Source organism: Cimex lectularius, unplaced genomic scaffold, assembly GCF_000648675.2.
Source record: "Cimex lectularius strain Harlan isolate CLEC.00 unplaced genomic scaffold, Clec_2.1 scaffold170, whole genome shotgun sequence".
Taxonomy (NCBI): domain Eukaryota; kingdom Metazoa; phylum Arthropoda; class Insecta; order Hemiptera; family Cimicidae; genus Cimex; species Cimex lectularius.
The window spans coordinates 695,388-723,337 of record NW_019392810.1 but is presented as its reverse complement, the minus strand read 5'-3'; the positions used below and the strand labels follow the sequence as shown (position 1 = coordinate 723,337).

The window sequence follows — 27,950 nt, the reverse complement described above, 5'->3', positions numbered from 1 at the left end:
ATACAACATAGAAATTTTAGTTTTATTCAAAGTATTTGTACTCACTCAAAATGTGTTTTCTGTGTACATGTGTCACTGTTGGGTGTCGTGTTGAGAGTAATGAGATATTAATGTTTTATGTTTATATAATATGTTTGGCTAAGTTCCGATATTCGGATAAGATCATTCCCGAATGGGATTTTAAAGTCTTTATGAATCATTTCATTGACGACGTAGAAAGAGTGTTGAGGATTCGGCTAAGAACTTTGGATGGAAAGGATGAATTTGTTGGACTTGCAGCCCGAGCCTCAAATCGGTCTGATGAGTATTTTATAGGCAGTTAGTTTGTATGTATGCTTAGTATTGATTTTGGTCCCAGTGGGTATCTAAAAAGTCAATTCTTTTTTTCTTATCTTTTTAATCTTATATGATCTTATAAGCGGAGTAAAGCCCAGGGTAGCGGACTTGGTTGAAGGTATTACCTTGTTGTTGATGTACTGGTTGGGCAGGTCTGACGTTTGAGCGTAAAAGGTACGTATTGGCTTTTTTTCTTCGTTCAACCTGAACATCCACCGAGTGCAATAGTCGGTAATGATATAAAAAAAGGTTTTGCCTACATGATTTTGCTGAACATTTTGTTTCAAAGGATGTTACCAACCGTTTTGTTCTATTCTAAAAACACAGATTGGTATAAACTAATGTTTTAATGCTTTTGATTTCAGGGAAGATGCGCGAGAAATCGGATTTACCGTCATCGTGGACATGAGGGGTTCCACATCCACGTGGACGTCAGTCAAGCCGATACTCAAAGTCCTCCACGACCACTTTCCCTCGGCTGTCCACGCCGTCTACATAATCAAGCCGGACAACTTCTGGCAGAAGCAGAGGACTTCGCTCGGCTCGCATAAGTACAAGTTTGAGGTGAGTTCGAAATGGAAATTCCCAGCATCCCGATCGGGCGGCACAAAACTAACCCGGGTTAAAGAGTTTTCCCCTGAACGCTTTACTGTGCTTCGCTGTTGAGTGGTGGATAAGAAATGTTGGAAGGATGATTTACAACCCCTGACGGGAAAGCTTCCTTACATACCGGACGCCCTTTACATATTTATTTCTCGGGATATGATGACATCAACGACTTTCTTGTTATAAATCCTTATATAAATTATTTTACTTACTAATGATTCAGTGTATTCAGTACGCGTGGATTGTTGGCCTAATTAAACAGGAATTTGGACAATTAGTTGGTTATCCACGCCACTGACGCCATTTTATAAAATAATGAATATTCCAAAAAAAGTACATTTCCTGTTACTCTAAAACTTAAAATTTTTTCCATTTTTAATTTATAAAAGTTAAAAAATCGTGTGAAAATACGTTTTAGCGAATATTTTTCAGCCCATGAAAAGGGTTTGGGCGTCCTATGGAAAAGAGGCGAGTGTGAAGCAATATCTCGCGCCAATGAGTTTGGAGGTGTTCAATCATTGCTGCCAGCAGGAAAAAGTGACGCTTGCAAAAATCCAATAAAACTGCGACCAACGTGTTCTAGATAAGAAACACGACGTTCAACCTTTTTCCGTATACACAGTCTGCCCCAAGTTACAACATGAAAATGCAGATTGTTTAACTTTTTACATAGACAAGAGAACTTTGGACCTATTACAAAAATCCTTATGATGAAAACATTTTTAATCAACTGCTGGAAAATATCCTGAATGAAATCCTGTGGGAAAAGACGTTCCTGAAAAAGGGCAAATGGTAAATTAGTGCTTCGGTTGATGTAAAGCTTTCACTTTGAGCTTTTTCATAATTTGGATTTAGATTTGTATGAGCTCTAATACGCACATATTCGTACATACAGACATGTGCCGAGTTGAGCCTATTCGCAATTCCAACTTTTTTTATTTACAGTAAACTGCCGGCAGACTCGAGAATCACCCAGTCTTATCCGTCCAGCCACAGAGGTTAGGATAGGGGGGTGCTGTCAACAGCCATTCATTTAATTAGGGTGGCGGAGTACTCAATCCTCCTTCGCCCTTTACTCATATTATACAACTAACCTAATTGAGGGTCGAAGGGTACTCGATATTATGCCGTAGACCCTCTCACATCACACATTTACGCTAATAAATACATTCACTTTCAATAGACCTTTACACATATTACAAATCTAACCTAATTGAGGGTCAATGAGGTACTCTATATTCTGCCATCGACCATCCCACCTCACACATTCACGCTAATAAATGCATTCACTATTAACAGAACCTTTACACATATTATCAACTAACCTAATTCCAAGCAGTTATTCCGGGGCTATACTCTGTCTACAAAAGTAAATTAACTCCCATCTTACAACTGGACTATCCTAAGACTATGACCACAACGTTAACGATGTATCTAAAAGATTACTCTGGCTATCCACCACAAATCGCGGACAAACTTTTTATAGCAGACATAAACGAGGCACTACCTACCACTACCACTTCCACTTGATTTTCACTGATGGTTCGATCATAGGGGAAAGTAGGCTGCGCGTATTACGATCCGGCGTTGATGATTAAAAGAAAGATAGCATTGCCCAGTCAAGTCTCTATTTTTACTGCCGAAAAGTTTGCGCTAATCAGGGCCCTCGATCACGCAGCTACCTTGGATGGAACAAGCTTCGGCATCATAACCGACAGTATGAGTTCGATCAAGCAGATTGAGCGGTTCCACCCAAACACAAAGTGCGTCCATTTACTGACTGAAATCATAAATTTGATACACAATCTCGAGTCCTCGCGGAAGAGAGTGGTTTTTTGTAGGAGCCGGGGACATTGCGGAATCTGTGGTAATGAAGTGGTCGATCAACTAGCCAAACAAGCAGCTGTGCACGGGGAATGCCATGATATCAAAATGACCAAAACAGACGCTAAGCGTCTTTTGAACAAACAATGGTTGGAAGACTGGCGTGCATGTGGTACTAGAGAGGAGCGGCGGGAAGAGTGTATAAATCTCTTTTCCCCCAGCTACGCCCAAACGCATGGTTCAGTACAATAAAATGTGGCAGCAAAAGAATTTTTTCGGTAATATCCCGGATCCGGACGGATCACTACATATGTGAAACGTACTTGCACAGAATAAACGCCAGAGACTCGGCAAACTGCGCCACGTGTGATGAACCAGAAAACATCAAACACATAGTCTTTGACTGCCCGGAATACGAAGAAATTAGGGAAGTCCTCTTCGACGAACTGTACCAGACTACCAGCTGAGGGAGGTTACCAAATCTCTCAGCTGGGAGAGTTTACTTGTGTCGGAAAGGGTCGAGGCCTTCACATTGATTTATGCATTCTTCCAGGACTGCGATGTTACCATATGAAATGAGAATTTATTTTTTTAAGTTTATTTGTTTATATATTTATTTATTAAGCATATATTATTTATTATTGCATATATTATTTATATTTATTTATTAAGTAATTTATCTGTGATATTCCTGTATTGTGTATATTTTTACTCGGACGATTGCTGTATGTCCTAAGGCAAAGCTAAAAAAAAAAAAAAAAAAAAAACTAATTGAGGGCCAATGGGATACTCTATATACTCTATTTTTCATAATGTAACCTGTAACTCTCAACGACAAGACAAAGCCATTTTACGTCATTGGACCTGGAAGAGGCCAGCGTCTCTCCTCGTTTTACATATAGTTGTTTTTATTATTATTAAGGAGAGCGCTGATAACTTTGACCATCCGCGTCCTTCCAGCCCGATACAACAGCTTTCCTGCTCTACATGCCATTTCCTGTAGACCTTATATCTTCTAATGCAGTGCACGCGTCGAGATGTAGTGCAGGGTTTCACAGAAAATTTCAACATCGAGGTTATATGTACCCTCGGACTCTGATGTTGAATTTTTTTTTTTTTTTTTAAATTTCGGGTGCTAAAGCTGGGACTTTAGTTCGAACCCCGGGACCTTTACCATTCAATGAGTAGCCTCAGGGTTGTACTCACCTTACTGACGATACAACCCGTCCTAGCAGTTCCATCTTTACTCGCTATGTTAGACCACGCCAGATATCCACAAGTATAAGTACACAATCCATCCTCGCACTCTTATCGGAATGAATTATTTATTACTTATCTTCTTTTTAGACCCATTCATTTGGGCCAAAACTAACGATGAAATATCTCAGCTGTTCATTCCACATACAAACATGACCAGAGGCCAAGTCCTGCAAAAACTTGATATCCTCTCCCATTCTCCCTATTATCAAAATACTTCGCGGTGAAGTAAAAGATCATCCTCTACCTTCCCAGAAACACTAATCGTCCAGCTTTCTAATTCACCTTCCTTCGCAAATGCCATAGTACTACTTACTACCATATATAATGCTATCCTTCGTACCACTCACTTCTTTATCCTGCGGAAATTCTCTTTCATCCTTGTTATCCAAAAACCTAAAAAGACATGATTTACCCCTCGAACTATCCCTTAAATCCCATAACTATGACTTTTGAATTTACTCCTATTGACCATCATTTGGCTTCTTACCGCTCGGTAGCCTTCCCTCAACATTCTAACATACTCAGAATGTACTTGAAAATCTACTCGTATCCATCCTGCAAGAAATCCAATCCAGAGCCAATATTAGGACAAACCACCAAATTGTCTTCCCTAATTACCACTCCACAATCCACCAAATTCGTAGTGTTGTAGATATCCTCGCATCGTTGTAGATATCCTGTATTGAAGTCTTTCTAGACATTTCCTAGGCGAATGATCACTGCTGAAAGTTAAATACTTCCCTACCTCGACCTAAAATCCTTCCTATCTGATCGGTTCTTCCACTTTAACTAGGAAATCTCAATCTCTCCGATCCATTCTATCCTCTCGGTTTTTTTACTTTTCAGCACTCACTCAGCGGACGTCTCTCAACACTCTAATACACACACCTTTATCTTTGCTGACTATACAGCAATCCTCTCAATAATCGATCCCTTCAATACCACCTCCTTGCGACAACTTCTTATGAAATGCTGTGACACGTCTTCTCAAATACAAATACAGATTCCATCCTCTTAAAGGCTGTGACCTGGGTCAAAACTTACGGCCAAATGACTGTTCGGTATCTAGCAAGTCTCGTACTTATCCTCAGGAAAGTACTCGAGATGGTATTCCAATCATGCAAGCAATTCAATCCAGAACAACGTTATTCCTACCATAAAATTGGTTTCCTTAATTACCTCCCCAAAATCTACCAAATTCATTGTGTTGTAGATGTCATTGCAACGTACCTAGAGCTTTCAGTTATTTTGTAATCAATAGTAAACCTGCCCCATGGTATTTTCCTGACGGTGATACCTTCTTTTTGGATGAAAAATTTGTACAACAGAAACAAAATAGTGATTTAAAATCAAACACTGTCTTTAATAAGGACTACTACGGCAGAAAAATTGTTTTATGAAAAAATAAATGAGGCAGGTTCAATTTTAGCTCACAATTTATACGAAAAAGCAACCTGATTTTTTTGTTTGATTTCTTTAACAATGTTACAACCAATAATAATGGCAGGAAGGTAATCGATCAGAAGGAAAAGTTGTGTTTAAGACTCCTACGGATATGGTCGTTCGTTCTCTTATGTCACTTACCCGATTAATTGTGAATCGCCACTTACACGAGTTAGGAAAGAGAAAAAGGCCACTCGGGAAAGTTCCACATGAACTTAATCGAGGAAAGTTGAGAGTGGGCGGGATAAAATCAAGGTATTGTTCCATTTTCTTGAATGGACAAATGTCATTACTTAAGGTAACCCGTTGTTTTAGCGTATATACAAAGCCGTTTATTCTGTGAATTGATGTCGTTTATCTGTCGATGTACAACACCCAGTTTAGGTTTAGCGCAGCGATGGCGAACACTAACAAAGAGGTTGAGCGATTTAATAGCTGACACTGCCGTAAGCAACACGGAGACACCACATTACCAAATACTATCCAACGGTAAAACAAAAAATAAGCTTTGCTAAACTGCTTCAACAGCTTTATTTCGTGTAAGTAGAGAAAGAGCTATTGAGAGGAAAGTGTTGCTTGTGGCTCGTCAAGGCTAATTGTTCCGTTAGTGATAACTCGATGACAAATTTGACTTAATTCGGTTGAACCCTTTTTTAATAGAAGGTAGTTGCTGTTCATTGGCTGCTGTATGAACTGTACAGTGGTAAAACAAAAAGACAGATTTTTCAAAGTACTTTCAGGATATCTGTCAGATGCGATTCAACTTGTATCCATCTTCTGTGGAAGGTCTGTGTCTTTGAAAAGTCCACAAATCCACCACTGGCGATAGCCAAAAGACCACACTACAGAAGAAAATATTTCAGTACATCTTTGGTCAAATTCTTTTTGCAAAACACAAACTCCATAGTTTAGAGACTATCGTACTGTTGAGCACCCTCGAGGCGGTTTGTCTGAGACAGATAGTTGTTGAGCGCTTGTGTTGATGTCAAGTAACGAGATTAAGATCTGATGTCTGCTTGCTCGATTCGTGATGAGAACTCGACGAGTAAACCGGTAGAGCCATTAAATTGTGGAGACTGGCGTAAGCTACACGAAAACACCACAATACAATGGATTATCCAATGGTAAAACAAAACCAAAGGTTTGCTAAACTGCTTCAAATTCTCAGGATTATTCTCATCTGTCAGACGCGATTCCAAATTCTCCATACATTCAGTCTTTTAGAAGTTCACGAATCCTCCACTGATGATAGCCAGACGATCAAACTACTTTGTAGTCATGATTCTTTTTGCAAAGAACACAACTCTATACTACAGTATTTGCCATACTGTTAGCCGTGGTCTCTCGTGGCGGTATCGCTGTGCCAGATCGCTGTTGAGTGCTTGTGTTGATACAAAGTAAGGCTCGGGAAGGATCGTCACTTTCCCAGACATCAGAACCAACGACTTGCTGGTCTGGCTGTCTGGCTTGCTCAATTAGTGATGAGAACTTCTCGACGAATCTAACATTAACCGGTTGAGCCCTTGCTTAATAAGTGCTATGTGTTTATTGGTTGCTGTATGGAAAGAGGAAGCATTGTCGAAGTAGTGGTGACTTTATACAATACCAATGACTATCCAACGTTGAAACAAAAAGAAAACCTGCTTTAACAGCTTGATCTTCTATATATATTCTATATTGAATATACTATCTGCCTTTTGTTGCCAGGGTATTGTCAAACAAGGGCAGGTGGGTAAGGGTGATCGTAAACCGAACAAGTCATAGGTTCCTCGCAGCCATCATTTTTACCATTCAGGACTTGTGTAATCACAGTAGTTTGGTCAATCCTATCTTACTATCTTCAGGGGTGGTTTTTTGTGGAGATATGATCGTGTTGTTCAGCCTATAGAACGATAAGAAAACAAACCTTTCCAAACAGGTTTTAATATCTTGAACTCGGATCATTCTGCTCCTATTGGTTTTGCCTTTCAGACACGTTTTGCATTTTGTTCTTCAATGTTTGCCTGTGCCTTGTCAAACAAAACAAACAAGGACATTCTCAGTTGATCGGAAAACGAACAATTCACAGGTTTCTCGCAGATTTTTAACATTCAGTTCACATAAATGCTTCTTTACTATCAGTCACGTTTCACAGTGTGGAAGAGTTACCCGCAGGCAGTCACTATACAACTGTTGTGGTGGTAAATGTAAAATACCAAGCTATTAGTTTTATAGTTGAAGATTTTCGTATGGAAATGGAAAAATTCTATTAATTGGGTTTTATTTTTAGGCGAGGGTGCTTATTTTCTAATTTATAGCCTTATAATCCGAGTTCGTGTATATGCGTGCGTGTGTGTGTGTCACATTTTATTTGGGGCACATACAGAGAGATTACATTTTATACCCTTTTATCAGCCTTCGAGTTATTAAAGACGGCGGTTTATTTAATTAAAATTTAAAGTTTTGTACTTACTTCCCATTGTTCAAACAGTAAGTTGAAACTTTTAATTAACCCTTTGCTTTTCTCCAGGCAGTTTACTAACTCCTGCTTTTTCCCTAATCGTTTGCGTCAACAACTCGCCGACACGTCATACACATTGTTCCACCCATCATAAAGTGTGGCCTGTTTTTTTTTTCATTTCCACGGGTTTTTAAAATATTTTTGTTCAGAGATTTAATGTTTTGTCTGTTTTGCAGGTGAACATGATAAGCATGGAAGGGCTGCCGAAAATCGTCGACTCTTCGCAGCTGACTTCGGACCTCGAGGGTACACTCCACTACGACCATTCACAGTGGATAGACATGAGGCTGGTAGGGTACAATGTAAACTATTAATCCACTTTTTGTCAACCATCGATTTTTCCTTCTCAAGACGAGATAAGAATGCAAATTGAAAATTAAATTCATTCCTTTTTCAGTCAATAGAGAGCGGAAACTTAAAACAGAGATATAACACTTTTTCACAATTCAGACAACTCTCTTAAAGTAGAATAAAATTTAATTAAATAAACCTGCATAATCTCGAAGTTGTAAGGAAGCCAGCTAATCAGGTTAACCTTCTTTTAGTCAAATAACGTCGGTTTATTTGTGAATAAACAGCGAGATGATGCGGGCCAGAAGTTGTATCTGGCTCAATTCAACTATCTATCCAAAACAATTTACAACTTTCAAATGATTGTTTTAAGGTTTAAGTTTTAATTATGTTTCGAACTTGTAACTTCAAAATTTGAAGGATGAGTTTTTCGTTTGTCTATTTTAAATTAAATATGAAGGGAAACTTGGCGGCTATAGTTTTGTTTTAAACCTTTTTGGCCTAATTTGTCTTAAAGCAAGAAGAAATTTAGCAATTTTGTGAAGGAAAAAAGTGGGAATTCCCGTGAGTTTAGATTGGCGCGAAATAAATCCGTGTTGCCAATGCACGGGCAATGACAATGAAGGAAAACTGAACCTGGACTAAACTCATGGGATTAGCGTTGATCAAGAAAGGGTTAACATAATTTTTATTATCTCCCTTGCATGATATAATGAAATTGACTGCCGGTGTTTTAAAATGGATTGATTCAGTGGGCTTCGTGCTATCTGCCGGTTCGATTAGATACTGCAAACCACCAACTTTTATCGCATAGCCTCAGCCAACATGCATCCCGTCGGCTTTTTGTTTTATTTTTCTTCTTTCTTTTTGACAGGCCGTTGAAGACTTCATGTGGCAGGCATCCGACCTCCTGGACAGGTTAGACGACCTGCAGGAAGACCTGTCGCGAAACGACTTCGGCGAAGACGTCGCCGGTGCTAAGCACGGCCTCGATATGCACGCCGACATGAAGAAGCGCATCATGAAAACGCCCGTCGAAGAGATCGACAAGTTCGGCCAACGGCTTCTCCAGCGGTAAGCACCAATAAATTTTATTGTGTAATTTTACAACAGCCATAATTTATTCATTTTACCTGAAAAAGGTTCTAAAATGTGCGGAGAAAGTTTGGTTTATCATGTGTTTTATTTTCTTTAGTATGGTCGGTTCCTATCATCTTGGTCTGCCAGTGCTCGCTGGTCTACACATTTCACCGTGCTCAATAGACGGTTTTTAGACTTCTTGAGCCACTGAACATGACTAGAAGTCGAAATGTGTCTGACAAAGAATGTGGGGAGGGTAGATTGGCCAGGATATCGTAATAAACAAACTATGGTTCTCACAATAGTACAAAAAGGACGAATGACATAAAAAAAGCACCACTGAAGATAGTGAAAACGACTAACAACAAAGCAGCTAGTATACACGAGCCTTGAATCTTAAAAATGAAGAGTAAGAAGTATGTATGGCTGCACACAGAGAGTCCGCGGCACTGAACATCTCCGAAGCAGCATTGGTCCTCCGGGCCGCTACACGACCCCAGTCACTTAGTAGTTTTAACCTGTTTTGGCTTTTCGTCATCTTCAGTGATCTATGGTGTTCTATTTTGCCAGTCTTTTGCACTAATGTGGGGTTCGTGTTGATTTCTTTGGCGTGATGAGCCTAGTTTTGTCGTTTCCAATCATCCAAGTCCGCAAGACGCAAAACAAGTCTGACAGACAAAACCAAAAGACCAGGATAATCTTAAGATCAAGCTGTTAAATCAGTAGAAACTGTTTCTTTTTATTTTGCCGTTGGTAGTCCATGGTATTGTATAAGTCACCAATACTTCAGCAATGCTGTCCAGACAGCAGTCAATGTTCTTGTTTAAAATCAGGAACTCAACCGGCTTTAGTCATGCTCGTGGAGTTTTTATCGCTAATGGACCGTGTAGTTATCGCAAGTTACAAGCAACAGAGTCCTGACAATCGATCACTCGACAGCCGAGTACAGCAGTGCGAGGCCATACGCTTTGTATTCGACATCAATACAACTTTCTCAACAATCGTACGGCTCATCTACACCCACCACAGGCTCTCACATCAGAGCTTGGTCTTGCACTCAAGCAAAGTGGCTCGCATCATTCCTCACTACGAGAGTCCACAGCGCTAAATACCACCCTTCTTAACTACACGACCCTGGTCACTACAGTATGTTTAGCTACAACGCAGTATTGGCCCTGCTCAGTTGGTCCGTTCCTGGACACTAAAGTGAGTGTTTCTTCTTTTCGTCATTGTCAATGTCTCGTCTGTTATACAATTCTTAGGTTCTTGTTAACTTCTGTGGGGTGAGGAACATGAAGTTTAGTCATTTCTGATCAACCGGTCTACCCTCGCTGTTTAGCTGTCATATGCATTTTTTAGCAATTCGCTATCTTTAGTGGAAGGATTGTTGGCCGTTTTGCCACATATTTCGTTTTTTTATAATAGTGAGATTTTCTTAGACGTGTGTGGAGTTACAAACCTATAGTTTGGAGGTCTCTATTTTCCATGATGATTTCCACCGGGTAGCAGTAGAGGATTGTGTTTTAAGCTACGGCTTCGGATGCTGCAAGAAGCTCGCAGTGTCAGCTAATGAGCAGGGGCTTAATAGGCTTTATTCAGACTTGTCGAAGAGTTTATATCAGTAATGGAGCAGGCAGTCATCACAAGGCCAAAAGCAAGAAGGTTCTAAGGTTCTCTCAACAACCAGCTCTTACAGCTACCGAAAGCTCCTTTCTCGATAACACGAGCATTCTCTGCAATCATCGTTTAGACTGTGTGAACGTCATCAACTAAAACTTTTCCTTCTTGTGGGCTATTAACAAAGTCAACAAAACAGTCTAGTATATAGTAGACTCTTAATCTAGCGACTTGTGGTCGTGTTCTTCAATTTTGCTTATCTATTGGGGAAGTGAACAATCAATTGAACATTTCTGTCATGAAATTGACCAAATTTGACAAAGAAAAGTATTTACCCAGTTCCTTGGGTTCCCTCACATTCTGAATAAGAAGCTTTGCTATGATATCCAAGCACATTCTCTATATTTGCCTGATCTTTCCTTACTGACTGCTATATATTTTTTACTGCTGGATATTATTTGAAAAAAAAAAAACTGTTAGCAAATAAATCAGACATTTTTCTTTATAAAGAAATGTGGTAAGTTATTTTGAATAAAATAAATTTTATTGGTTAATCTTTTATTTACTTCTGGTCCTCCTTCTATTTATAAGCTAAAGCTTAACGACAAGTAACTCGTTTAAGCAAATTAATAATCAATCAATGTAACAACAACACAAACTAACTTCTAATTAAGATTGATATTTGGCTAGGGGTTTATTGCAAGTTGAGGATGTTTACTTCTTCCAGGCTCCTGACTGATGGCATGAATTAATTAATTTCCGGCATATTAATTATCATAGATAACCCGATGATACAAGAGAATACACGAAGTGATTGACTTTATAATTTTTGTCGACTTTTGGTTAAAAATCTAGCCTGTATGGCAGAAGAACAAAAATAATTTTTAAATAATTAAGGAATATCCTGGATATTGGAATCCAATTGGGTCGAATCAAGTTGGCTGAAAGTGGAAAGCATATCCAAATATGGCGTAAAGGAAAATTGTTTTCAGAATAAAAAGCGAAACTTGGAGGACTAGAGAGGATTAGCTATTTACCAACTCTCGTCATTGAAATATCTACATGAATATTATATGAATAACAACCAAATTCATTTCAAACAAAAAATAATGCAACCACATCCACTCTTTACATGTGTGTTTGAATTATTGGTTACGTAGTTATAATTAAAAAAGAAAATCCAACACAAAATTATTTTATTTTGTGACTGCAACGTGGAAGAAATAGTGTTATAATCCGACACCACGTATATTCTAATGTTTGAAGTTATAACGCAGAAATGACGAATTGTATCCCACGAGGGAGGAAGAAAAGTGAAATATCAGCGTGTGCGATGTCCATCCATCATCAGCATGACGTTCACGCCTGCAGGATAAACTTGATCAAAAGCTTTCTGGAACAAAGCCACCACCTGTATTCTGGCCCATCCGGAGACAAAAACTTTTATTCGAAATGCGACAAATGCGGATGATAATACAAATCAACTGAATGAATAATGTAGACTTCGTCGAAGTCCGTTCGGCTTTCGTCCGAGTAAAAATTAACATTTGAGAGATTTCGTGCTTAGATCTGAGGGTGATGAACTAACAGTTTTCTGTCTACTACCCTCCCTTAGGTCTGTCAGGTGTGTTTTTATTTCTCACCATTTCAATGATAATTATGTACCTTGTTGAAGTCCACAAATTTACCACTGGAGACCACAGGAACAAACTACAGAAGCAAATATGTCGGTACAAAACAACCAAACTTCTTTGTCAGAGCTCTTTTTGAAAAACACCAAGCTTTATATGACCGTGGTCGTGTAGATGTTAATTTGTATTTTGTTATTGTTTATTGTTCTAAAAACCTTCTAGCTTTTCGGATTGAGTTAAGTCATGGCAGTCCTTGAGGAGGTATCCTTCTTTACTAGGAAAGAAACCTGGATGAACTCAACTGTACTAAGATTCTATTTTGGCATATGACCACGTTATGATGACCAATCGACAGCTAATCCTGCTCGGCGTAGATAATCATACAGGACCCAATTTTCTTTATTTGCATGTTTTGGCCTACATAAGGGCATAGGTTTCAGCTGCTGATTTTCATTCTGTATTGCAGCATGTCGGACATTGGCAAGCAACCGTTCCCTGTTAACCAGTGTCAGCTGTTGTTTGGTCAAATTTAGTTAGGATTAATACATTTCCGGACAATTTGTCGTTGAGTTGATTGATTCCCAAATCGGTGGAATTACATGAAATGGTGGAATGAAATGGCTTATTTTTTGACCTAGCACAAATGTCTTGATATTTCAGCAGGTGACGTCGATTCATCACTAGTTCCGACTTTTTTTGTTTTTTACTTTTCCGTTTTTAAATATAGAAACCGTTCTACTAGTACCAAGCTGTACGAATTCTGACTCGGTTTGGTGGGAATTTCCAAAGCTTTCTTGTAAAATTTCACATAGATTTATGTTAAAAATCTTCCTAGATGGTTATCATAGGTCGTTTCTCCAGAACTAACTAAACTTCTAAGTGTAACTAAAAGCTTAAAATACGTTTATCAAACTTTTCTGTGAAAAAAGTAAAGGGCATTGTAAAGGTAAACGCATTTGATGTTTAGCAGACCTTTATAACTGGTCCGGCCTCTCAACTGCCCTAAAAAGCTCGAATTGATTGTCCAGTAAAGGGAAGCCGGGCAATTTTATATACCCCGAGATTACCAGTGGAAGGTACTTCCTTGCCTTTCTACAAACTGTAAAGTCTATAGTGGATATAATGTAACTTATTCCTAGTTATAAGTTGTTATACATTACATCCTCCAAGTGATTCAAAGGAATTTTTTGCGGGATCCACAAAGAGTCTCTTTAATAATACAATATGAAAGAAGACTTTGTTTAATGATAGTAATGAACACAACAATTAAAATAACTATGCCAAGAGAAGCTGCATTTTATACGGAATTTTCCATGTTTTATTGATAAAACTTCAGCCTATTTTACTGTGAAACTTCAATTTTGTCAGAGGAGACCGATTTTCCTTTGATCAGTCGAATTTGGTGAAGATAGCTAAAATCCTAGGAAAAAGTGAAAGACTTTTGCCCAATTTCACTAGATATCTTTAAGATAAGGTCCATCCTCTTGAAGGACTCCCTTCGTCTTTGCACGTCTCCTCGAATACATCACTCTTGCTATATCTCTAGTGGCTTAACGCGGATTTTTTCCTGTGAAGTTATAATTTGGCTGGGTTTACTTTTCTGTACTTGGCAAATCACCTACTTATTTTGTTTCTTTCATGTCCTATTTTGCCATTTATTTACTTTTCTTGTCCTCAATTCTCTTCTTCATTCTCTTTGTTTTCCTTCTATCTCATTTCCGTTGGATGTAAGCTTGATTCTTGATAATCTTTGACCGTATCTTACTCTCCGTCCTCCTAAGGATAAGAATAAGGATAAAAGAGGCGGCCACAAGGTCTTTGTATCTCGACTCGAGATCTTTTGTGCTCCCCTATTTTTGTTAACTCTTTAGCCAGCTTCAAGTTGTTAATCAACCTCCACAGCCTTGCCAGCGGCTCCTTAGTGTAGGATCTTGCTTGTGGTTTTACCTGTCCTAGTTGCAAGAACCTGCACCTACCTTCACAGAATCATAAAATGTGTTCTGCGGTCTCCTACACTTCCTGGCACAGTGTTTCTTCTGTCTGCATTCCTATCCGGTGCATGCGCTTTCTTAAGTTGCAGTGCCCTTAAGGATTACGAATCCTGGTTCGGTTGCGGTTGCCTTCCCGTTCCTTTGTAAGTTTTGCGGATAGCCCTTCTATGAATCTCTTCGCATGCCACATCGTGTGGTATTGTTCCACCAGATTTTGAAATTACGGATCCATTTTAAGATGTAACCTCTTTTGTGACAAGGTGCTAAGCGCACAGTAGGGTTCAGGACCTAGAGACCATTTTGGCGCCCTCTTTGGCTAATGCTAGTGTCAGGTCATTAGTGTCGCTGATTCCGTCAGGGCCTCCATATAGTTCCAAACACTCCTCCTAGTTTCCTACACCTCGCTTGAGGCCTTTAGTGTTTATCTGTGTGTCAGAGAAAATGGCCATCTTTCGGGAATGTATCTATCTTAGGAATCTATCCTAACCTTTTTATTTCTCTGACTATTCCTTTTCAATTGCTATGATTTCAGACTGGAAAACTGTTGCATATTTTCATAGGTTTACCGTCAGTTCGATCGTTGGATTCATCCCGAAGACTCCAGCCCCCGTGCCCTTGTCCGTTTTTGAGCCGTCAGTGTACCAGTAGGAGTTCGTCTTTAGCGTTGTTCCTTTGGCCCATTCTTCCCGTTCTGGTATTAGTACCATGTACTTTTCAGTAAAATTGTAATTTGGAATTAGTGGTATCGATTGGCATGCCTAATATCGCGTCCCGTCCCTCCTAACTCGAGTCTTTCATTCTTTCTAACACACACACACACACACACACACACACCCACCACACCACACCACACCACAAACGCGCGCGCGCGCGTAAATATTAATTTACTTACGCAATAAATTATTAAAATCATTTAGAAGTTTGAATTTACGGCTTTTCCTTGACAGCGGGATCAAGATGTCTAAAGTTTGCCGAGTTTCCAGTACCATGAAGGGGCGGTGACCAGCGAGCGATGGCCACTTGTGCTTAAGTGTGACGGGGCAAGTTCAATTAGAAACTTTATTAACTCGCACCAATTATAGGACCCACTCTGTTTCAATTGCGGGCCGGGTAATTGCTTTATACGAAAGGCGAATAGCGGTAAAACTCATTTTTGACTTAGACAAAGGGCCGGAGGATCTTGTAAACTCGGATAATCACGTTTGACACAGTCAGACAAGATTAGGTCAAAGAAATTCGAATTATTTTGGCCGCCGGGATAAAAGTTGGTTCGGTTATATTCTGTAAGCCAGGTTGTCAGGTTTATTTTGTAAAAGCTTTTTTCATAAAAGAAAGGACATTCTTTTCTTCCTTGTACGAAATACGTTCTGTTTGTTATTTTGATATAGAAGTATGACAATGAAAATCATTCGGTCATGTGTTATACAGAAGTAGGTCCGATATAACACATTCCTTAAACGGGGGCTGATTATTTGACCCTGGAAACATCCCTTGCAACAGATCACCAAGGCACATGCTATCGATGTTTGTGATTAAGAGAGGTTGTTCTGACAAAATTCTCATAAGATCAGACTGTCAAGCAAAAAAAAAAAAAAAAAAAAAAAACATATATATATATATATATATAGTTTGTGAATACTTCAAAAACCTGCAAAATCAGGGAAACATAACAACCCAAAAATATCAAGGCATAAAGGAATTTCGGGTAATGAAAAAGCATACAAACTGGCAAGAATAAGGATCTCCAATACCTATAATTTGGATAACAAGATCAAACATAGACTCCTTCATCTCATAACGGGTCCACACAAAACAAATGAATAAACTGACAAAACTCTAGAGGTACCAGTCACAGTAAACTCATGGTAGTTAAAACTGACAAACACTAGCATCTGAGAAAGCACCTACACAACATGAGTATATCCAATGCTAACCCTTGTAGGTTATGCAAGGAAGGAAGACACTGACACCCATATTTTCATAGAATGTGAAGCAACTGCTCAAAAGAGATCATCCTAGATTAGTAACATTGGCCCGAGAGAAAGAACAGCACCAGCAACATTAAGTTAACTTCTACTTCTTAAAAGAAGGATCAAGAGAACTAAGGAACCAAAAAAAATTTAATATGCTAAAATGATGCAGTGGTCAAGTTGAACCAATTCCTAATATCCTTATCTTCCCCTCTTAGACCCCCACAAGTCCACATCAGGAAGAGTTTATTCAGAAATCATGAGATGCGGTCTGCTGTGACATATGTTTCAGAAAAACATTTTCTTTATCGTGCCAACATTTCGATCTTTATTGAGATCATTTTCAGGGCTCAAAGTGTTTGTTTTCTGCGTAATTGTGTGCCCTGTGTTGTCTGCACTCTCAACACGACACGCAAGAATGGTACAATTACGCAGAAAACAAACACTTTGAGCCTGAAAATGATCTCAATAAAGATCGAAATGTTGGCACGATAAACAAAAGTTTTTCTGAAACCTACGTCACACCAGACCGCATCTCACGATTTCCGAATAATAATAGACTAACAGTCACTAATCACCACAACTTTTCAGTTTTCATAGACTTGTCACATCTACTCGAGGTGCAATGTCGACAATTCAGAAGTGCTGCAAGGATTGAAAAAATTTTGGTTTTTAGCAGACATCTGCCCTCAATTACCTCTGGAGAAGAGGGCAATTTATCTGTGTTCCAGTTTACTAGTATGTTCCAGCTAAAGTAAAAGATGTTCTTAAACCACAATCACGACAAGTGGAAGATCAGATTTACTGGAACTAGAAAAAGTACAGTATCTGCAGTTGGGGAATACTAAACCTCACGTTTCCTAGTAACCCCCTGACCATTATCATTGTCATTGATTACTTACTAGAGATCTGTCAATATTTTTTCTCGAATCCCTATCTATGTGTGTAAGAAATATTATCTTTGAATGCGTAGCATTCACTTAATGGCAGCATAACCTAGGATACCAAGAAGACCTGAGAAAAAGAATTGACAATGACCTACTACTTCCTAAAAGAAAGATTGAATCAATTGAACTGAACTAAGAAACCAGGAAGTTGAGAATACTAAACCCCAACTTCCTCGTATCATCAGCCATGCACCCATTTGGGCAATAAACACTTAATAAATGATTTTTTATGCACAGTAGAGCAAGAGCAAACTAGATGATCTTTCACATTGCTTAGAGATTAAGAGTCTGAGGTACTCAATATTCATCTCACCATCCCTAAAAAGTATTTTTTTATGCTCAATGGTACAAGCTGTTCATTGTTAAATGATTGCAGTTTGCATAATAAAAAACTCAGAGGTTTTAGTGGTGGAAATATTTTATCATTCCGTTCTTTTAAATTATTCCAGTCCGTATAGACATTATAAAAATTTTAATTTGTCTGACATTATGGGGTGGTGTACAAGGTGATCATTTTGTACGATCATATCCTTCTTACAGGTCATGAGGTTGATCCATAACAGTCAAATTATGGAAAATGTAATGTTTTAAGTTAAAATTTAAAATTAAATGATTAATTATTAACCATTTTATTTTGATTATTTGAAGGAAAAAATTCCTTAAATAGTGATTTTTTTTTAAAATTTAAATTGAAGGATATTTTAGTTACCTTTGCTTTTCAAATAAAGTTTTGATCAGGTATTTCAACCCTTGTTAAAAGGAATCTCCTCGAAGCTAGTATGGAGTTTCTACACAACAATGCTGTTCTCCTCTTCTATTGTTTTCAAATTAATTAACTGTCAAAAGTGATAATTAATTATAGCCGTGAATGCTGTACTAAGAACTTGTTAACTACCATAGGCTCATCTTGAATAAACTTTACCACTATAAACCATCCGTTTCTTCTTCAGGTTGTCAGGAGATAGCAGTAGTGGCTATGACAGTGGCTACTCCGGAAGGGAGAGTGAAGCGAGCATGACAAATCCAGATCTACAAGCCTCCGTACCTCAAATTCTTAACAATTTAGATACAATTAGATCGACGCAAGCACATTTGCTGCAATTGTGGCAGCATAAGAAGCTCAAGTTGGACCAGTGTTTCCAATTGAGACTATTTGAACAAGACTGCGAAAAGGTAAAATGTAAAATTATTAATATGAACAGTCATTAATTTTGAACTATTACAGATGTTTGACTGGATATGCCATAATAGAGATGTATTTCTGATGAATTACGTAGAAATAGGACATTCTTATAATTTAGCCAAGGAATTGCAGGATGAACATAATCATTTTACAATGAGTTCGATGGTAAGATGATTCAATATTATAACTAATAAATTACTCTTTCCTTTATTTATTCATTCTTTTTTTTTTATAGAATGTTTACGTAAATATCAATAGGATATTGGCAGTGGCGACAAGGATGATGGAGGGCGGTCACTATGCCGCCACTCACATCAGAACCGTCGCAAACCGTTTGGACAGAGCGTGGAAAGAATTTGCAGCCGGTCTTGACGAAAGGACTGCAGTTTTGGCCCTTTCTGTACTTTTTCACCACAAGGCTGAACAAGTGGGTATTTTTATATAGAATATTTTTAAAAAAATCTGGTATACAGGCATGCTTTATAAACTTGAACACTTTTTACCCACTTCTTCTTACCTTATCCTGAAATTCTATCTGACTGACCCCTGCTTCAGAGTGAGGTGCAGCAACAAGCCTTGTAAGTCAGATATTGGGCTGGTGCAAAAATAATGCAGGTTTTGAAAAAGCAGTCCAAACTATTTTTAATTTTTATAAAACGGAAAAAGTTTATTCCAAATATTTGTGATAAGCAGTTTTATTCTGCTGACATAAAAATCTTTTTTTCGACTCACAATAAGTCTTGGAAGACATTTTCGGCTTACCGTTCGGGTCCTCTTAAAATTTTATCACTCAAGACGTAATCAAAATGCCTAAAAAAGTGGAAGTACGTAGGCTAGAGCTTGGGTGAATATGGAGGGTGTGGTAAGGTAAGGTCCTAAGTCCTTAGTTTCGGCAGGACCTAGGTGTGGCCTGGTATTATTCGGCCCCTTATGGTTTACAAATGCTGGACAAAGACATTGCAGTGTCTCGTGCATTTTGTCAATTAACTGGCAATATTTCTCCGCTGTGATAGTTTTACTATAATTCAGAAAATTATAGTGAACAAACCAACCACCAGCAACAGTCACCATAACCTTTTTAGGGTGCAGATTTGGTTTCAGGAAGACTTTAGGCACTTCAAACTTGTCTGATGCATCCTGTTATTGTACAGAATCCATTTCTCATTGTATGTGATGATTCAATTGAAAAATGGATCATTTTAGTGGCGTAACAGAAGAAACGGGCAAATTTCAAGATTTCTTTGCGCTTTGGTTAGTTCATGCGGTACCAACTTGTCGACCTTTACTTTTCCAATGTGCTCCAGATGGGGAACAACAGTTGAGTGGTCAACACTAAGCTCTTCCTCAATTCTCGTGTTGTCTTACGTGAATTTTCTTCAGTTGACATTTTGAGTTGGTCATAGTCCACAAATGAAGGTGCGACCTTCCCTTCCTTCGAGATCAAAGTCTCCAAGACGAAATCTCTGAAACCATCGTTGCACTATGCATTCACTAATGCTTCCGCCAAACTGTAGTGATGTTAAGCGCGGTTTGGGCCGCACTTTGCCCAAGTTTAAATTTGTAATAATAAATATGACGAAAATCTAGTTTGGACATATTTAATTTTGCGGGTCCTCACTCTCATAAATTATATAAACTTAAATGTTTTGTATAAAAGATAACACAAAAGGATTTATTATAATCTGTCAATTATGATTGAGGATTTAGCTTTTTTTTCATGATGAGCACCTGTGAAAATAAAACAAAGTTTCAAAACCTGCATTAATTTTGCACCAACCCTATATAAGCCAGTGCCCAACAAGGTAGCATTCTTGGTCGAATCATTTTTATCATTTATACTACTGATTTGCCCTCACACTGTAATACCATCATCACCATGCTGCAATTTTATCAACTAAATTGAAGAAAAATGTACTCATTGTACGTTTACATCGAAAAAACCATTTTACTACTTTTTTTATTTTTTTTTAAATTACTTAGGGCTATTCCTAGACAACCCACTGACATGGAATCCCCACAAAAGACGTAAGAGAAAGCACCTTAAGCAAAGATAACTACAAAGCCTATAGGACCAAAATCTGTATTGACCATCTACACTAAACTATCATTAGTGAGAACACTTTAGACAATTTTACTGGAACTGTGGGTTTCCACGAAGCCATCCAATATCCAGAGCATCCAATACTTCCAATAAAAATTCCTGAAACTGGCAAAGCTCCTTATGAAGTCACTAACCTAACTTTCATCAAAGACCTCAACATTTTTGACCTTTGTCTTTCAAGAAGCATCTTGGGAACAGATATAAAGCGTTTTTTAAAAAATAGTTTCTACTCACAGTTTGTTGTTTTCACCCAGCCGTATTTCAAAAGCTCTTCATCAGGATGAAGAAGTCTCTCTCGACGTACACTGTAGGAGTGAACCCGCCGGAATAACGGTCAACGCGACGTTTCAAAGAGCGGTTTTTATTGCCGCTCAATTTTAAACGGCAAAACGCGGGAATTATAACGTCACGAAATATTATCTTAATAAATACTGTCAAAACATAATTTTAAATAAGTGCTTAATTTGTATGCTATTTAAAATAGGAAGTAAATCAAAATCGATTTTATTATTTATGCATTTATCTCATTCACGTTTTTCGCACTTTCAAAATGAGCGGCGATAAAAACCGTTCATTCGAACGTGGCATTGGCAGGGGATCGGCGGCGGGCGGGTTGGAACGTCGCGTTGACCGTTAATTCGGCGGGTTCGCTCTTACTATGCACGTCGAGACTACTTTCAACTGACGATGAGCTTTAAGCTTGAAATCCGTTGGAAACAACGAACTGTGAGTAAAATTTATTTTTTAAAAACACTTTATACCTGTCAAGTTGCAACTTGAAGACAAAAGGTAAAAATGTTGAGATCGTTGAGCTTTAAGCTTGAAATCCTGGTAGTAGGAATAAATTTGTGAGTAGATACATCTTTTACAAAAAGTGAGTCTACTTACCCCACCTGCATCATTTCTAGTAATTATTTCTACTAAACTAGCCCATATACAACTTTATTGCGGCCATTTTGGACTCATGGAGTGGAACTGTGTGGTTCTTCCAAGCCATCCAACATCCAATCCTTCCAAACAAAAAATCCTCAAATTGTCAAAGCTCCTTACGAACCACCTACATCAACCCCGACATTTCTCCCCCCTCCAATAAACTTTTAGTGACTGAGAGTTTAGGTTGCCTGGCAAGGGTCGGTGTTGCTGTGACTGTTGGTAGAGGTGCGTGTCCGAGGGCGCCATTGGCTGAGGCCCGGTGCCGTGGTCAGACAAGTCGGTAGACTCGACAGCAGAAGATGGGACTCGTGCAACAGGTTGTCGGTAGCCAGGTTGGCTGTTGAGAAGGCAAGAGCGAGTCTGATGCTTTGCATGCCCTTGCTGTTGAACTGGTGGAGTCGGCTTGTCCAGGTAGATAGTGGGAGCTCACTAGAGAAATAAGTTTCTCAGGTTGAGACCTCTCAAGGAGACAAATGTGAAGTTGGTTGGGCAGTGCCTCTGCTTATGTACGCATTGCTCCACTCTGATTGGCTGCAGAGTGGAGAGCAAGGCCATTCCTGAAATGGTGGTGATACTTAGTGGGTTCTGTGGTAACTGCAGGTGGTCACCACAAACTGCTCTGTTCTCTTTCGCAAAAGTTTCGAATCTCTCAACCCACCCTAGCCTTATTGCTGAAGCCCTCTCTACACATTCCCATCCCAAGAACCCGCTTGTTGCCACAATCAACGATGACCTCAAAACCTCCTTGTCCTGTAATCCCTCACACTCAGTGCCAGCATTGGCCGTTTTCTCCTCCAGGTGCTTTGCTAGATTTAGTGTTAGTGCTGTGTGAAAAAAACTGTAACATTTGTAATATGTATAAAAAAAATTAATTTTATGTATTTTCAGTATGTCGAGAGTGTAGGCTCTTGGAACCAAGCGTGCGAGACTACAACAATCCCTGCTGAGATCATACTGTTAGAAACGGCTATACACCAACACCAAAATTTATATGAATCCATGTGCCAAGCTTATACTGAGGTAACGTGTGCTTAAATCATTATACAAATTAATTTTATCAATGAAATCAATTTAAAATTGATATTTTATTGCCATTATCGATTTGGCTAATATCATTTTTTGCCAGGGCTGAAAGAATCCAGTTGTTATTACATTGGTGCATTTTAGGCTGTTGCCCATGATCAGATCTACAATGAATTTATGTTAGAACAGTACAAACTCATAGGGAGAGCTCCTGAATTCTTTCTATTGGGTTGGTGCAAAATTAATGCAGGTTTTGAAAATTTGTTTTATTTTCGCAGGTGCTTGCCATTTAAACAAAGCTAATTCTTCAAATCTGATTTATGGATTATAGTAAATACTGATATCTTTTAAACAAAACATTTTAGTTTATATTGAATTTCATAAGAGTGAGGACCTGCAAAATTAATTATGTCCAAACTAGATTTTCGTCAAATTTATTTGTATGAATTTAAACATAGGCAAAGTGCGGCCCAAAATACGCTTAACATCAATTCAGTTTAGGGGGAAGCATTAGCGAATGCACAGTGCAGTGATGGATTCAAAAATTTCATCTTTGAGATTTTGATCTCGAGCCAGGGAAGGTTGCGGTAATGCCCCACCCTGTGGAAACTAAGGACTTATCACACTCTCCGTATTCACCTAATCTCTCTCCTACAGATTTCCACTTTTTTAATTACTTCTTGAGTAATAAAAATTTTAGAGAATGCAGTGAAACCAAAAATGCCTCCCAAGACTTTATTGTGAGTCAAAATGAAGATTTTTATGTCAGCGGAATAAAACCGCTTATTACAGATTGCGAAAGATCTATAGATTGTGTTGGACAATATTTCAAATAATTTTTTTTATAAAAATTAAAAATGGTTTATCAAAACCTACATTATTTCTGCACCAAGTCAATACAGTATTATTTTAAATTTAATTGATTAATTATTTAAAAAAGTAATTATACTTTCTAAAGTGTCTGTAGGTTTAAACTAGCAAAAAAAGAATAAGTGAAACAACCCGGTTTGACCAGTCACTATGTTTTTTCACTCATGCTTGAACATTAAATTAGTAATTTAAAGGAAAGCAATTTCTCTTATACCGGAGGGCTTAACGCTTAACCACCTGTTGGGTGACGCGTGTGAGAGTTCAAACCTAAATTAATATAACATTTGGAATGGTTTTTATCAAAATTATTCAGTTTCATAGATATTCAGGTTGTTCTAGTTAGAATTAGATGCTACAAAATTTGGTCATAATTTGTTTTTAAATGCTTTTTTGAAACCCAGTTCACACCATTAAAAATTTAAATTCTAGCCTAATTTAACAGGAATATTATTTTTTAAAAAATATTTTCGTGAGTGTGAGGAGATTTCAGTTCAAACTCACTGGGAAATAAACAAATGCATAAATGTATAGGTGTACAACTCATATCAATCGCTCCTAAATGGCCTCGACTTGCTGGTGCAAGTCTGTCTCGAGTTTCCAGCTCCTCCGAGTTCGGCACCACTCCTGCGCTACACCAACGGCCTGATTATAGTACGTCTCAAATAAATTTTTCGCTTTTGGAAAAAGGTTCTTTTTAAGAAAACACACACACACAAGGAAAAGTTGGGCATGGTTTACTTTTTGGAGATAGGGTGAACTGGAATCTATGGTCACGAATGTTTCTTTGGAAAATGGCTAATTTAGCCAATCTTATATAAATACTGTACATAAACTTTTTTCTCTAATCTCTCTTTATTTACTAACATTTTTGGTGGCGTTGATTTTTCTACACAGGTCCATAGCACTAGCAAGAAGCTTTTATACCAACTGGACCACTTGGTGCAAGTTTGCAATCAGACTGGAATGGAACATAACAGAAAACATGTATGTAATATACTTAAAATCCTTTTAACTCTATTATTTAAGCCTCTTCAAATATCTCTGATGAAAGCATTGGGATACAAACTAATAGTTTATATTTAAAAAAAATTATTGTTTGAAAGGGAAAATAATTTATTTTACTTCCTATTTTTACACTTTTTAAATTGTGCAAGTTAAAAATTCACCAACTTTTTGATTTTAATTCATGGTAGTTATTGTTTACATTATTATGGCTATTATAAAATTATAATGAAACATTTCAGAAGGGAGAGTACATTTTTTATGGATATTTTTCTTTCCGGGCTTTTTTTTTTTAGTTTACTTTCCACCCATTCTTGTCCGTTTATGCAGGCGGCTGAAGAAATGTTGATCAAATATGATATGTATCAGTTTGTAAAAGTCCATAGTGTTTTTTATGGTAAATTTAGTTACAATTTCAGGTACTTGTAAACAATTTTAAATGGACAATATATTAATGTTCCACTACCTGCTGCCATCTAATTTTGTAATTTCATTGTCACAGGTTGAGCAATGAACTCAATGAGTTTTCTGCAGCCCTTCATATTTCCCCTTTTTCAAATCACACATAATTCACAGGTTCTTGGGGTGTAATCCAGTTTTAGGAGTTGTTAACATTGGATGGCTGTGTTTTCCAGGATTTTTCTTTCTAAACATCACTAAAGGACCCATTTTTCAACCCCATTTATAAATTAAAAATTAATCGTTTACATTGAAGGATACCACAAAAGTCACAATCTCTTTTTCTTGGTAAACGGGTGAGGAATCTCTCACTGACAAACATATTCAGCTGGTCTCGGTTGTGATATATGTTATGTGCGTGATGTCTCTTGTCGTTGAATGTAAACCTTGAATTTTTTCATCATCAATGATTGAAGAGTGACCAGAACACTTTCCATCTTACAAATCATAATTTCCACTCCTGAACCAGCAAAACCTGCTTAAAAAGCTTCCAAAGCATCATCACAATTAGGATCACAAATTTTTCTAGCAGACTGAGCTGCGGTTTTCACTTTATTGCAATAAAAACTTATTAAATGACAATGCTCTTTTCCCCCAATAATTTTAGTTAGTCAAACCCGTCAAATTTTAAGTTTTCAGAGTTTTTAATCAATAATGACTAAATAAACTTTGCTGCAAAACAGAAGATGGATAAAAAATTAAAAAAAGCTATGGACTTGTTTTCCACCAACACTTAAATTTTTTATTTTTTATGGATAATCAGGAATATTATTTATAAGTTTTACTCTTATAACTAAAGTCCAAGTTTGAGAACCCAGTGATTTTCAATATGCTGCAAAACACCCAAGCAATTCTTAATTTTCTTTATTTTGGTCTTTTTTTTATTACATTTTTGTTTTTATAATTTTAGTTATTTTTTATTTATTTATTAGAGTGCGAGACGGAGGGGCAAAACTCATTATGATGTAAGTTCTGCTAATTGGGTTCATGCTGTTTGTTTTTGTTTTGTGTTTAACGAATTAATATCCTTTTGTTTTATCATTCCCGTAATCAAGTCACACCTTCTCGCATGATATTACACTAAAATTGGAAGGTGGAGGTACTTAGAATTAGACTTAAATAGTGTTACAAGTGTGTACTTGCATTTCAGGGGTTAATTAACTGTTCATAATATTGCACGATAATTATAACATTAACTCTTAGGCACTATGTTAACATATATTTTAACCATAGTTGTGTAGTAATAGAATAGTAACATTTATGAATATTTAAAAATATAAGGTTATATAAAAATATAACATCTTTCATTTGTTTGAAATTAAATGTTTTTCTTACTTACTTATAGTATTAAATTATTATTTTATAAATATAATTTTAGGACAATAATACAGCTGGATCTGATACTAGTTCTTCAAGCAGCCGGAGGGGTGGTGGTGGCACAAATCCGGCTGCTGACTATTCAGAAGGCGCTTCGCATGTATTGGCTGTGATACACCAAATTCTCAACCATCACAGGACCCTCGAACACAGATGGCACTCGAAAAAGATAAAACTGCATCAACGACTTGCCCTGAGGCTGTTTCAAGAGGATGTGAAACAGGTGCGATGTCAGATGAACTGATGAGCTGGATGAATATTGTATTTTTTTCGTCAATTGCAGGTCCTTGACTGGCTTTCAAATCACGGTGAAGTGTTCCTACGTAAAAACACAGGAGTCGGTAGAAATTTGCAGAAAGCGCGGGTCTACCAGAAGAGCCACGAGCATTTTGAAAACGTAGCACAGGTAGGACTAGTTCTATCAGACAATTTAATGTAGTCTTATCATAAATGAACTTATAAAAGCCCGATTCTGTATGGTCAGGGGTGTTGGCACTCCCCTAGAAGTTGAAGAAATATAGATCTTTATAGATCATATGAAGCAAAAAAACAACTTTTGGGGCTTCATATGACCTCTAAAGAAGATGTTATCACCCCAATTTGCTGCAGGTGGATAAACATCCAAAACATAGAGTTTATGGGATGTGGGAAGGGACAGTACGACTTGCAAACCGAAAAGATGTTAAGTCAGTATCATTTGGGTCTTCATCGAAGTTCAGGTTCTTCTTTCCTTTGTAATTAGTTTTTAAGTGCAGTCCAGTTTATTACATAATGTAACAATCATAAATATCTAACTCTTAATTTCAATGTCCCTTCCTTTTGTTTTGGCACGAATGTTTTAAATTCTATATCAATCAGTTGAAATTAGAGAACAATGGGCTGCAAAACTGCCTTTCAGCCAAAGGTCATTGATCGCGCAGATACAAAAAAACACCTGTCTACGGTCTATAATGTTCTGATGGGTCATCAATAATAAACAATTAAACAATTATATGACAGAGCCATCTGATCTTACAAAAATTTTAAATTCTCCTTCGAGAAACATTATATTTTATTGTGGCATGTTTTCAGCAATAACTGCTCCAACAAATTAACATTAAGAAAGTTTGAATAGGTTGGTTAAACACTAATTAGAAAATTGTTTAGCCGCTTACAATCATCCTGGTCTGACACGATTTTTCCCCCTTGTCCATGCCTTGCAAATCGAAAAGATGTTAAGTTAATTTGGGTCTTCATCTAAGTTTAGGTTCTTCTTTCCTTTGTAATTAGCTATTAAATACAGTCCAGTTTATTACATAATGTAACAATATTTATTACATGTTTGTTACATAATGTAACACCCTCTTCTCTTTTCGTTCTCTCTTAGACATATATCTCTGTTGCTCTTTTTATTATTTTATTTATTATTGTATTTTTTAATTTATTATTTATTTATTTTTAAATCTTTATTTTTCTATTTTTCCCCTCCAATATACGTCCATGGCATTGACTATTTTTTTGTTTTCC

At 37.6% G+C, this 27,950-nt stretch overlaps 1 protein-coding gene across 7 annotated transcripts in view; it reads left to right on the top strand.

Annotated features, from left to right (window-relative positions):
* Nucleotides 1-688: 688 nt before the first annotated feature.
* LOC106662231 (triple functional domain protein) overlaps nucleotides 689-27,950 on the top strand; it is a 351,395-nt gene continuing 324,133 nt past the window's right edge. For 3 of the 7 annotated variants that reach the window (XM_024228189.1, XM_024228193.1, XM_024228192.1), the window contains exons 1-11: nucleotides 690-900; nucleotides 8,146-8,259; nucleotides 9,135-9,334; nucleotides 18,447-18,669; nucleotides 18,722-18,844; nucleotides 18,915-19,106; nucleotides 22,602-22,733; nucleotides 24,501-24,590; nucleotides 26,000-26,032; nucleotides 26,446-26,667; nucleotides 26,728-26,850. In XM_024228189.1, the coding sequence (XP_024083957.1) occupies nucleotides 742-900; nucleotides 8,146-8,259; nucleotides 9,135-9,334; nucleotides 18,447-18,669; nucleotides 18,722-18,844; nucleotides 18,915-19,106; nucleotides 22,602-22,733; nucleotides 24,501-24,590; nucleotides 26,000-26,032; nucleotides 26,446-26,667; nucleotides 26,728-26,850 (1,611 nt within the window). In that variant the 5' untranslated portion in view covers nucleotides 690-741. Of the gene's footprint in view, nucleotides 901-8,145; nucleotides 8,260-9,134; nucleotides 9,335-18,446; nucleotides 18,670-18,721; nucleotides 18,845-18,914; nucleotides 19,107-22,601; nucleotides 22,734-24,137; nucleotides 24,258-24,500; nucleotides 24,591-25,999; nucleotides 26,033-26,445; nucleotides 26,668-26,727; nucleotides 26,851-27,950 lie in introns of all 7 variants that reach the window. The other 4 variants (XM_024228188.1, XM_024228186.1, XM_024228191.1 and 1 more) reach the window with 3 other exon arrangements.